The 13,608-nt window shown below is 41.9% G+C and overlaps 1 protein-coding gene across 5 annotated transcripts in view; it reads right to left on the reverse strand.

Moving 5' to 3' along the window:
* The window catches only part of RALGAPA2 (Ral GTPase activating protein catalytic subunit alpha 2), a 328,251-nt gene that overhangs the window by 132,501 nt on the left and 182,142 nt on the right, over positions 1 to 13,608 (reverse strand). For all 5 annotated transcript variants that reach the window (XM_007961465.3, XM_037993998.2, XM_073008650.1 and 2 more), the window contains 4 exons: positions 11,079 to 11,189; positions 9,655 to 9,723; positions 9,233 to 9,370; positions 5,504 to 5,687 (listed from right to left, as the gene is read on the reverse strand). In XM_007961465.3, the coding sequence (XP_007959656.3) occupies positions 5,504 to 5,687; positions 9,233 to 9,370; positions 9,655 to 9,723; positions 11,079 to 11,189 (502 nt within the window). The remainder of the gene's footprint in view (positions 1 to 5,503; positions 5,688 to 9,232; positions 9,371 to 9,654; positions 9,724 to 11,078; positions 11,190 to 13,608) is intronic.

The raw sequence follows: 13,608 nt of genomic DNA on the forward strand, positions 1-13,608 counted from the left end.
GTGGGAGAGACTACCTTCAGAATACACATCCCCACACAGGAATCTGAAAATCCAGGTCATGGGAGAAGGCCTTAACCCTACCCAGAGCTGGAACTGCTTAAGGGAGTGATGAGAAACATAAAAGTAGAAGTAGCAGCAGGAAATGCCTTGCAGGCATTCCCAGTCTCCAGCATGAACCGAGGGAAGCCACACCTGAATATATCTCACAGGGGACCTTGGGGAAGCCGGTCAACTAGCTCAGAAAGGGGTTGCAGGGTGAAAGTTGCTCCCAACTGAATTTCATGATATAATCTCGAGCAGGGATGAACTCCTTTGACCAGAACCGGCAGGGGCGGGGGGTGGGGGGGGACAGGGAAGTGCATTGCAGACACATCTGCATCATGGGCAGATAGGAGGGGCACGGCCAGAAAGCCAGGTGGGAAAGCTTATGGCCTGGGACAGATCTGGGTTCTGTGTGCAGACTGCCTGGATCTAAACCTGGTGCTGCTAATAAGAACACTGAGGGAGTGAGATCGGCCTTGCCAACTGCATGGGAGCTGGGCAAGGCTTACTGCTGCCTGCTACACTCCACTCCCATTGTGAACTCTTCTGTGCAGCAGAGGCAGTTATACTACCTCTGGAACATTACCCCACTGCCTGAGAACCACCCCTGACCCTCAAAGGAACCATGGCTGGCCCCACTCAAGGACAGTCAGAGCACAGATCTGCTCAACCCTATCCCCACCTGTTGGTATGTATCCCTGCACCCACCCTGGTAGCTTAGGTAGCTTAACACAAAGGACACAAACTTGTAGGAGCTTTACAGCCCTGCCCATTGCCTCAGAAACCAGATTACTTCCCCTAGGCAATTTAGGGCTAGCTCAAATCCCACAGCTAGTACTGCAGCTGGTGCTCTCTTGCAAGCACCACGTCGTGGCTGGAACTAGCTGATGCAGCCCACTACAGCATCTACAGGTGGAATAACACTGTGCCCAGGAAGGAGAAAATGGCTAAATGACCTGAGCTATCACCAATGCCCATAATACTCTAGCCACCAGAGGTCCTGAGCCTATCCAGGTGAAAGTTAACCACAATTAAAACCGGCATTCAAGAAAGCCAGCACACTAAGCATATCTATAACCAAGGAATCTCACAGAGTCTACGTCACTCCCCTGCCACCTCTATCACAGCTGGAGTACCCACTGCTGGGAGACTTGAAGAAAGGTCACATCACCGGATGATCATTTGCAGACATTTCCCAGCACCAGCCTGGAGAGTGGCAACCCCACTGGGTGGCTAGACCCAGAAGAGCAATAGCAATCACTGTAGTCTGGCTATCAAGACCTCTTATATCTAGGGGAAGGGGGAGAGCACCACATCAAGGGAACACCCCAAGGGACAAAAGAATTTGGACAGCAGGGCTTGAGTCCCACATCTTTCTGCAGCAGAGACACAAATGCAGTGCTGGGTGCAACAGGGAAAGTCTGAACCTCTACCCCAACAGGAAGGCAGCCTGCATGCTCGTGAAGGCTTGTGGAGAAAGGGTCCTTGTTCTCCACTTTGTCAACCACCATAGACACAACTGGAATGTCTTCCATGGGAACTCAGCATGAATGCACCTATAGATAGCCCTCTTGGAACAATTCATGGTGACTGCATCCTCACAGACGCACTCTCCGAGTTTAGGCTTGCAAAAGAGGCAGAATCATAATTCCTTTCCACATGGAGCATCAACATCCCTCAGCCCTACAGATGAAAAGAGGTGCCTGTCTGATGTGAACAGCCGAAACATTAGGACAGGAGTGAGGCTGGGAGGTGGGTAACTTTCTCGCTGGCCTGACAGGAGAGCTGAGTTAGTTCCTACTCTTCACCCTGATAAAACTCAGTGCATCTAACTGAGAGATCCCCTAGCCACATTAATCAAGGCTGGGGCCTCAGTCCACCATTGTGTATTGTATCTAACCACCTGCTTTAGCTGCAACTGGTTTCTATCTAGAGATACTTCCCCTACTAGCCTGAAGCCTGGATCATCAAGAGATTCAATAAAATACTGGGGAAAAATTAAATTAAAAAGTGCATACCATGGGGAAATGATATAAGCTTCAAGAGATCCTTGCCATTCCAATTCCACAGGAGACAATGAAATTGCCCACACCCCGAGTACGTAACTACTACAATCAGCATCTGAGAAACTTAGCATACAAAGACTCCATATAACCAAGAAACTCATATAGAATATTCACCTCTAAAAGCAGCAAAATCAAATTAGGCTATAATAAACTATAAACATTAAAGTCACGTATTTAAGAGGAGGGGAAAAAGAAATTAAAAAATAAAAACAGTCAAATCAAGAATAAATTCAAGAACAATTTGAAGAAACAGTCTACACAAATGAGAAGGAACCAGAAAATACAGGTAATATGATAAAACAAGGTTCAAAAGATCACACTAGCTTCCCAGCAATGGATCTAAACCAAGATGAAATCTTTGAAATATCAGATAAAGAATTTAGAAGGTTGATTATTAAGCTACTCAACAAGATACCAGAAAAAGGTGAAAAACAACATAAATTTTTTTTTTTTTTTTTTTCCCCCCGAGATGGAGTCTTGCTCTGTCGCCAGGCTGGAGTGCAGTGGCGCGATGTCGGCTCATTGCAACCTCCGCCTCCCAGGTTCAAGCAATTATCCTGCCTCAGCCTCCCAAGTAGCTGGGACTACAGGTACCTGCCACAACGCCCAGCTAATTTTTTGTATTTTTAGTAGAGATAAGGTTTCACCATGTTAGCCAGGATGGTCTGGATCTCCTGACCTCGTGATCCACCTGCCTCGGCCTCCCAAAGTGCTGGGATTACAGACGTGAGCCACCGTGCCTGGCCACCTGACCAGGGATAGTTTTGTTATGGATGATGAAGTATGACATTGAGTGAAAAAAAAATACCCTCAAATTTGAGCTCTTTCTTGCTTAACCTAAAATACCTACACTATTCACCTTCATTTTTCCTTTTCACTTTCTATATGATGTATCCACTTAGCAAGGATGTGCATACCAATATATTTTTAAGCATTTTGCCTATTTGCTTAGCTAATATGTCAGTGAATTGTAAAAACTCCTTTGTCAGAGAAGTTTAAGCAATTATTTTTAGTACTTTAGAACTATCTTGGGAATGTTTGCATTAGCTCCTGATGTTTTTTGGAGAACAAATATTCAGGTAAAAGATAATTGTACATTGAAAGAAAAATGGTGCCAGAATTTAAATGTGTATTTTTAGGTTTTTCCTTTTTCAATAACCTATTTATCTTCTGCTATTTTTAAGTGACAACTCATAATAAATGGTGAACCTATTTTAGGGATAGCCATGTTTTAGGAATATATTCATGTGGGATGAGTATAAATTGATGACTTTAGGAAAAAATAATTTTATTATAAGACATATGAACTTACAGTAGGGAACAACAAAACAAATAGATTGAGTTGTTTCAATTACTTAATAAAAATAATTTATCATTGTGGGGGGAAAAGTAAAGCAGACATTGCAGTTAACAGACAGTAGAGCTCCAGAAATAAACAATTAAATGATTAAATAAATGGAGAACAAATCAAGAGAACAATGTGAAAATGAACCATGTATCAATCACCTCCAACACAACTCAAAACAAGAGTGTTAAATCTACTCCACGTCAAAAATCTCAGAGTCAATAATGTATTTTAGGAACTTGGTCATTACATCTTAGGTTCAAATTCCACCTCCCTTACTTCTGACTTGTACACACCCCTGCGAATATCCCTTAACTTCAGTTTGCTCATCTACAAAATGGAGCTAAAATCAGGACTGCTAGATTTTAAGCCCTTGCTCATGACTGTCAACCCCCCTCCTGTCTTTTTCATCCTCATCTCACCTTTCCCTTCCTGTCAGCTTGAACCTTGCTCCAGACTCTGTAGTGCTGCAAGCATACCTCTGGACCTTGGTCCTCCCTCACCTGGCCACTGCCTGCTGTGTCCTTCCTCCTTCCACCAAGGGCCTCACAAAAGGAGTCTGACTCAGGGATGTGATTGTCACTGCACAGGTCACCTGCTCATGTAATCTGGCTTGACCCACCACTCTGGTGAAAGTGCTCTGGCAAAACCTACCACCAAACACCTAGTTGGGAAATAAAACAGCTCCTGTTTCATTCTCACCTTCCCTAAGCTTTCTGAAGCAACTAGCACTACTGACCTTTCTCAACTTCTTACCTGCTTTCTTCCTTGATTTGCTAGAAATGACTCTTTCTTGGTCCTTTTTCTACTTCCCTGACTTTGCTTTCCTGCTGACATTCTTCACTCTGCTGTCCTTACGGATGTTTTTGCCTGCATGATTCTACTTTTGGGCCTAGGTTTTTAACTTGTGAAGTCCATAAAATTTTCATGGATGATCTAACACTTCACACCTACATCTCTTTCATTTTTTTTTTTTTTTTTTTTTAAGATAGGGTCTCATTCTGTCGCTCAAGCTAGAGTGCAGTGGCACTGATCACAGCAGCCTTGACCTCACAGATTCAACTGGTCCTGTGTCAAGTGATCTGTTCTCCTTGGCCTCCCAAAGTGACAGGATTACAGGTGGGAGCCACCAGGCTCAGTCTTCTTTCTTCTTCTAATTTTTAGTGTTGAGACAACTGCAGATTCACATGCAGTTGTAAGCAATAATACAGAGAGACCTCAAATACCCTTAATCTCAGAGTAACATCTTGCATATCTATAGGACAACATCACAGTCAGGAAATTGACATTGATAATAATCCATCTATATTATTCAGTGTTCACCAGTTTTACATGCATGCATTTGTGTGTGTGTGTGTGCGTGTGTGTTTGGTTCTATGCAATTTTATCATATGTATAGACAATATACCCACATTCTGACTCCCATTCCAAGGCCCAAAGCTGGGCTCTTATCATTCTGGGGAGAGGGGTGCTTAAGTAAGAAATACAGCAGGCTCTAAGTCCTGACAATCCCTATATACTCTAAAATGGACTCTCTGCTATGAGCAGAGCAAATCTAAAACTGTAGCAAGTACATTTCCATCTCTTTCTATGATGCTCTTCTAACTTGGAACAATCTACGAGCTCCTTTCAACACCTGTCCACCCTGCTAAGTCTGGCTTAAGTCCTTCTTCATGGAAAGCCCTCTTGGTGCTACCAGTCCACAATGAGTCCTTCTGGACTTCACTGTGTGTTTTCCATTAGATGTAAAGCTCCTTGAGGATAGAAAATGAGCCTTTTTTGTGAGTTCCAAGGATCTAAGACATACCTGTCTTGAATAATACAAAAACCATTTGAACTACCAAAATGGGAAAACAGCAGAGAAAAAAAAAATAGAAAAAAAGAAGAAACAAGGAAGGCAGAATTTGCCATCACAGAGGACTCCAGGAACTAGGATTTCAACTTCAACAACTAGTTAAAAAAAAAAAAATAGTACAGCAAGCATGGCAAAAGGCTAAATCCTTCCTTTTCCTTCTCACAAGGTTTCATACTTGAAAGAATACTCACTCACCCTCTTCAACAGTCAGCAGGTTACCCAGTTCCGCTGATGAATGATACTGGACTGGCTCAGAGCTCTTCACATTTGCCAGTGGCAGGAAGGGGTCATAATCCGTGGATGACAAGTCAGCCAGGGTCAGTGTGTAGTGGCTCTGTTGGGTGTACGTGCTTGAGCCACACACACAGCAGTGCAGAACCTGTGAAAACAGAGGCCATGTGCACCATGGATGCTACCCACCTCGTGTCCCCTGACAATCTGTCAAACTACTGTTGCAGTTGACAGCTAGGACTCCTGCTTGGTCCTAGTTGGAAATGGAATGACCATTCTTAAATATATTCTTACTATTAGCAAATTTATTTTGCTCCTTTCATATCAATGCCAAGAAATATGTTCTCAAGGCAAAAGGAAAGTAAAAGTTAAAAAGTACTTATTCACATTCTGTGTGACTGCACATACCTAAGTCCCCCTCCTGTCCACCAAAGGTGGCACAGGTAGAAGGAACTAATCAGGGCATGAAGGGTAGTGGTGGGACAGGCCAACCACGGTGGAGGGTGGAATGAGCACAACAAGCAGAGACCATTAGGTGCACGACATGAGTTTAAATTAGTATAACTCATGACACCATGAATTGTAAGGGCTAACTTAATACAATTTTAAAATTATTCTTATTTTGACAAGATTAGTTTCCTGAAAGTTCACCGGTAGTTTACAAACTGCAGTTGACTGAAGATCTATCTACTCATTTGAGCTTTTGTACACATACAAGCCATGCAAACACAAATCATCTTGAATATGCTAAAATGCATAAATGACGTAATGATTGTACCAGATTTCCTTTTTAATCATAACTTCAAGATCATAAACTCCAAACACTGATTTCTATAAGAATCAAGGTAATACTTGAAAAACTAAGAAAACACCATTGGGTTAAATATATTTCTGTAAAGTAAATTCACTTTTAGATGACTAGCTTTGGTTTGCTGACATGGCAAGAGGCCTTGTGGTCAGGTACCCTTTGTAAATGGCTACAAAGTACCAAGAATTATAGTTGTCAGGGCAACCACTTGACTATGTCCTCTTCCTAGCAAAAATCGCAGTATAGGAAAATCCTTACGGCAGCTCTGTTATTCATTTAAAAATTAAGCTGCAATCACTGAGATAATTAATTTCTAGTAGCCAAAATGCAATAAATGTAGGAAGTGTACATTAAAACAACATGCTATGTGTAAACTAGCACAACTACTTTGGAAAATTATTTGGTGTTTACCAATAAGGCAGAATATATGTATTCTAGCAACTTCACTCCTAGGTACACACCCAACAGAAATGCATATGTGTGTATACAAAAAAACAAAAAACAAACAAAAAAAATCCAAAACAACAACCCTAAATATTCACATTTTATGGGTCCAAAACTCTAAACTATCCAAATGTCTATGAACAGTAAAATAGATAAATGTATTGTGGTTTATTCTGTGTAATACTATCTATCACCAAGAGTGAAAAATCTGCAACTATTCACAACAGTTTGAATAAATCACTAAAAAATAATGTTGAGCAAAAGATGTCAGACAAAAGAAGACAGACTGTATGACTCAATTTGTATCAAGTTCAAAACAGGCAAAACTACTCTACTCCGTTACACAGGATAGAGGCTATCCCTGGACATGTGTATGGGGCCAGTGGCTAGGGCGAGGCACAGAGAAGGCTTCCAGGATGCCGGGAATGTTCTGTTTCCTGATCTGGGCTCTGGTTTTACAAGCATGCTCACTTGGTAAAAATTCATCAAGCTTTCACTTACAGACTGGTGCAGTTTTCTGGACGCATATTATACTTCAATAAGAAGTTTACTCTTAAAATACAAAACAAACAGTTATTTAGTAAATTTATGAATTTTTACTACGAGGTGACTTTTACAGTGATAAAGCAATTTTAAGAGAAATCTTTAAGAAAAGAAAGAACTCAGAAAAGAGATTTACATAAGTGATTGTGGCTAATGCAGTTGGTCCAAACCAAGCTCTGTACAGGTTTATAAGCCACAAAAATAACAGAAGTATCTAATGAATCCTAATATAGTTATTAAAATCTTTAACTACTGAAGAAACCATTTAAGAATACACAAATACTTTTTAGTAGAATTTCAACCACAATTAGGTATTTTTTTTAAAGTAATACTTTTAAAAATAAGGCAATAAAGTAATCAGTCTGTGACTTGGACTCTTCTTTTATTATTAAAGGTTTCTTAGTAAAAGAGTAAACCACAGAATTTTCCCTCCATAATAGTAATTATTCAGTGGACATGCAAATGCTAAATGAACAGCCAAGGTTTGAGAGAGACTGTTAAGACAAATTACAGAAGGATATTATAAGCAATCCAGAGCAAAGGCCACCCCTAGTCATCAGTGTGTATGTGTGTGGGGGGAAGGGGTGGGGGGGTTAACTAAGAATATTTTAAATATTATAAAAATGATGAAGCTAATTACTTTGATGTGACATAATTCCTTAATTTATTTCTTAAGAATTTTTTGAGGCAAAATGATTACTGAGACCATTAAACCTTTTTCTTCCTTTGATAAACAGATTTTGTCAAAGTAATGCTGTATACAAATAGTTAGATAAAAGAAATAAGACCTGGTGTTCTATAGATCAGTAGGATGGCTGTAGTTAACATTAATCAATTGTACATTTCAAAATAGCTAGAAGACAATAATTCCAGTGTCCCTAGCATAAAGAAAAGATAAACATTTAAGACAGACATCCCAATTACCCTGATTTGATTACGTGAATGTATCAAATTATCAAATGTACCCTGAAAATATGTACATCTAATATGTGCAACAAAAATAAATTAATTTTTTAAAAAGAAGTTATTTGCCCTAGGGAAAAAGTTAATGTAGATATCCCTATAATATGAACAGTTCTTTCTTTTTTTTTTTTTTGAGAGGGAGTCTCGCTCTGTCACCCAGGCTGGAGTACAGTGGCCGGATCTCAGCTCACTGCAAGCTCTGCCTCCCAGGTTTACGCCATTCTCCTGCCTCAGCCTCCCGAGGCGGATCACGAGGTCAGGAGATCGAGACCATCCTGGCTAGCACACTGAAACCCCGTCTCTACTAAAAAATACAAAAAAGTAGCCGGGTGAGGTGGCGAACAGTTCTTTCTTAAGTAGACATAGAACATGTTCCATGAAAATTGAAGAATCCTGACAAAACTGCAGTTGTTTAAAGAATAAAGATGATATTCATGTAAAATGCATGCATCTTTAACTTGGTAACCACTGCTTCTTTATATCTGTTCTGCTTTCAGTCCTTAAGTTATTTACAATTTTTTTTTTTCTTTTTTTTGAGATGGAGTCTTGCTCTGTTGCCTAGGCTGGAGTGCAGTGGTGAGATCGCCTCTCACTACAAGCTCTGCCTCCCAAGGGTAGCTGGGACTATAGGCACCCGCCATCACACCCAGCCAATTTTTTGTATTTTTAGTAGAGATGGGGTTTCACCTTGTTAGCCAGGATGGTCTCAATCTCCTGACCTCGTGATCTGCCCACCTCGGCCTCCCAAAGTGCTGGGATTACAGGCGTGAGTCACCGTGCCTGGCCAAGTTATTTACTTTTTAAGAAAAAGTTTAGCCACCATAAATCCTTTTCAAAAGGGCAATGACAAATAAGTACATGCACAAGACATATTTTGGTGGTTCTCTGGCATATAAACCCACACTCCATTCCCCCAGACCCAGGTGGAGACTCACCCTGTAGATATAATCCAGCAAGGGGGCTCTGGCCGAATGCTGTTCCTCTAGGACTGCCGTGGACACGGGGTGGAGAAGGACACTCACGGGCAACGCCATGCACCAGTCCAAGAGGCAGAGTAGCAAGGACACAATAAACTGGAAGAAGAACATATCCGGTAACTTATGCTGCAGTCTCTTAAACCTCACTACATGCAATAATAAGAGAATTGTCCCTACACATAGTATTCAGTGGACATGCAGGTGCTAGATAGGCAGGTAAACAAGTAAATAAATAAATAGCATTTTCACAAAAAAGACTGTTAAGGCCAATAGAGAAGGATATTACAAAGGATATCACTAGTTGTAACATTATTTATCATTTTACCTTACATTAAAATAAAAAAAAACTCAAGGAAAAACTTAGTTAATGTGCCACCTACCTTCTTGTCTGTTTCCACTGAGGAGTACTCTGCACTTGGTAAAAGAAAAGCAATTGTGGCCACAAGGATCTGCATAAAAGATAAATCCCCAATCAAACAGACCATATTTGTAAGCCTTTGTAAGCCCATGTTAGGAGTCCCACGATGGCCTTGCAACTAAAGCCAGCTTGGTGCCAACTCACCAAAGAAAGGTGATACAAAGCAGAGGGCCAGCTGTGTGGTGACCTTGAAAATTAGGAAAAGACAATGGGGTCACATCCAGTTTCTACTCTACTTTTCTGGTTGAAAAATTAGGGGGGAAGACAGAGAAAAGAGTATTTCTCTCTGCAGTCACATAATTCTGAACATCAGTTTCCACAGTTTTCATAGTGAAGTGAAAAAACACTTCCAAAAATAATTATGAAAATGCTCCCATTTTAGATTTATTATAAATTACCCTAAGTCTCCACCTGCTGTCCTGGTGTAAACAGCACCCCTTTCATTCTCAAAAGCAGTCCCATTTAGATGATAAATTACATTGTCACCCCAAAACCCTACTTTCCATTTCAGAGCATTTTACGTTCCCATGTCCAAACTCCATTTCACTCTAGGTCACTTAAGGTCAAAAATCACTTGTGCCTTTTAATGTACCTCTGAGAGAACAAAGTGATCTTTCCAGGGAAATCTGTCTAGGGCTGAGAGAAAATAAACCAACATCACTTCTTCTCTCTCCTTGTAATACCTCACAGGGACAAATCAAATTTCCTCGAAGAGTTACCACTGGATGTATAAGAACAGGGCATGTGTTAAAAGTGCAGCTATAAAACTCAGTAGAAGTGCCTTATCCCATGGACACCTATGGGAGTGACAGTGCTTGCCTGTGTACAGGCGAAGCACACTTGGACGCAAGTGGCCTTCAGGATATGACTGTTGAGAAGATTCTTCCTATTCCTTCCAACCCTCTCTCCCACCAGTTACCCACACAGAGGTTATCATGGTAGCAATCTCATTATGGCCAATAATCCTGCTAGGGCAGAAAGTGGGGTCCAGGGCTTTAGTCTGGGAGAGACTTCTGTTTTACACAACAGCCGCCCCCTCCACCCCTCACGGAGGGCATCATAACCAGCTGCCTACTCCTTGTTGGCACCATCCAAATTGCTCTTGATGAATGAAGCCCAATCTACAAAAGGTCTCTTTGTTGTGGTTGTGCCTGCCTTTCAAACTCCCCAAGTATAAGCCTCTGTCTGGAACACTGCTGGCTTCTTTACATAGTGCCTGAAATCACAGCTGAGAAGAATCAGTCTAACTTAATCTTAAAACGAGTGACTTGTGGCAATTTAATAGTCGGTTCTCTAACAATTATTTGAACATTTATAATTAATTAAATATCAAATACAATAAAAAGAAAATTCTTATGTTTCAGTATTACAGAAAAAAAGACTTACTTCTGCCATTTTCCGAGGCAGAGAGGTTTCAAACATCTGAAGTTTCTCCCAGTAGGAAACCAGCAACTGAAGCACATCGCAAGCTACCTGGGCCACGATTTTGTTGGGAAACTATAAAAAGAAACCAAATCCCAAAGCAGATACATAACTTAACAGGTACATCATTCTTAAGGACAAAATAGTTACTTCCTCTCAGTTCCTTATAGATTACATTTATCTGTTTTGCCTCAAATTGATGAAAAATACGTCTTACTACCAGAGAGTTTAGACATCGTCACATCACCATTTTAAAACTGCCTCTTCTCTAGCCTCATTGTGTTAATTTATATAACGTTCTACAGGAACAAGAAGCTTTCATTCACTCATTTGGAAATTAAAACCATAATTTCAAATTTCTTATTCAGCTCACATAAATCATATTTTTGACAAATAGAGGAAATTAAAATGTATCCCCGTACACTGAAACTTTTACAAGGATTTTACTCATTCTCTCATTGATAAATCTTCACTGACAGCTCTGCAAGGTAGATATTATTTTCATTTTACATATGGAGAAACAGGGATTGATTAAATGGCTTTCTATCCTATGAAATAAAACTTGACCTACACGTATAACATACTAAGAATGTGTAAAGTTAGAGTGTAGGAGAAGATAACGAAGGAATTATGGTATACTCAATTATTCTGAGTACATTTCCTGAGGCTGGCATGCATCTCAACGCTTCCATTTATTGTGACGTAGCATGTCTAAGGGCAGCACCTTAAAGGTCTTACTTTTTCATGCTGGGAGAGCATAGAAGGGACAAGGGCACCCTCTGCTTTTCTCCCTGGCCAGAACATGGGGCTATACCATTATCCATTACTCATTATGTACGGCAGGAAAAGTTTGTCACTGACCCTAGTGTAGGGACACCTCACTCTAAGCCACATGAAGCAGCATCATCAATGTTCAGTGCCTCAGTGATAAATGTACAGAATAAGGAAGTAGAAAGGGAAAGGTTTTTAATTCTACAGAACAAACAGTTACTGACTACCCCTACCTGAGAGGCACTAGCTAAACGCAGGGCTGTAGTAGTTGCACTCAGGGGCTCTTCACAGCCTTCCCTGGCCACAGAGACCCCACATCCCAGATGACACAATTTCCACCAGCCTTGTTCCATCTCTCAAACACTCTGGCTTGCTTCGGCCCCATGGCCTTTGCACCTGCTCCTTCTAAACTTTGCTTGGAACACTTAATCCCTAGGTCTGCATGTGGCTTGCATTGTTATATCTTTCAAATTATGGCATAAAATGTCATCTCCTCCCTCAGGCCACCACACCGCCCCAATAGCTGGGTGGTGGCCCACCCCCTCTGCTCTTCAGCTTCATCCTATTCCTCTATTAGATCTCCTTCATGGCATTACAGGCTATCAGAGCTGACCTTTTTGTCTGTTATTTCCTGCATATATTGTTCACCACTATATCTTTAATGCCTAGCATGCCCCCCTTAAGGATGTGCGTGTTGTGCCTAAGGTGAAGATGAAACTCAGAGGGAGTGGGAGAACATGAGCGGGCACTGTGTGTGTTGCTGCTGCACCACAGTGGTAGAGTCACCAGGTGGAAAGGTAAGGCTGGCAAAGCTCTGAACTCAAGCAGCTGGAAACAGACAAGAGAAAATTCTGAGAGCCGACCGACAAGACAAAAAAGCTATGGGCACAGAGTAGTGGGACATGGGGCTTGGGGGAAAACAGGCAGAGAGACGGCAACGTGGAAGGAGAGGAGAGCTAAGCTGCTCCTGGAAGAACGCAGTGGGGATGTGGGGTCTCCTTCCAGGCATGGGTGGCAGGGCCCAGGCACCAAGGTAGGAAAGGTCAGTCAGATACAGGGGGCTGCAAGCAGGGTGGTGTTACTGACATGTAATGAAGGAGGGGGGAATGGTGGAGATGAAATAAGCCATTCATGTGCTCTCTCACTTCTCCAGCATACAGTCACAGAATACCGACAGAGAGCCATGATGAGCACTCCAGCCTGTGGGCTGTACTGGTCAGCCTGTGCGTGAACAGATCCCGCTGACAGTGGTATGAACAGTGATCTGTGGGGGGCCAGTCTAGGACTGGTGACTCTGATCAGGAGGCTCTGTATTGGGAGGGTGAGCTGTGTGAGGGATGGACTTGGGTAGTGGGTGGGACGGACCATGGGCATTCAATGGGCGTTAAGGAAGTACAGCTGGCAGGACTCAAAGCCTGAAACAACAATGGGGTAAGGAGAAAGAGGAAAGTCAGTGATGTCTCAGAAGACGGGGTGGGAGAAGGAGCAGGGCTGGACAGCTCACAAGAGTTGGTGAGTATGGCTATGGCTTAGAACCACCTCCCCCAACCACCCCATGCCCACCATCCATCTGCTACCCCACCATAAACAAACCAGCCAAGCAAGGCCTCGCTAAGTGGAATGCTCTGCACATTCAAGGGCACACCTACGTCACCTTTGCAGGGCATTTCTGAAGGGTTCTTAAAAGAGAGGTGGCACTGGCTTTACGTGGAGCCCGTAAAGC

The sequence above is a fragment of the Chlorocebus sabaeus genome, chromosome 2 (assembly GCF_047675955.1).
Source record: "Chlorocebus sabaeus isolate Y175 chromosome 2, mChlSab1.0.hap1, whole genome shotgun sequence".
Taxonomy (NCBI): domain Eukaryota; kingdom Metazoa; phylum Chordata; class Mammalia; order Primates; family Cercopithecidae; genus Chlorocebus; species Chlorocebus sabaeus.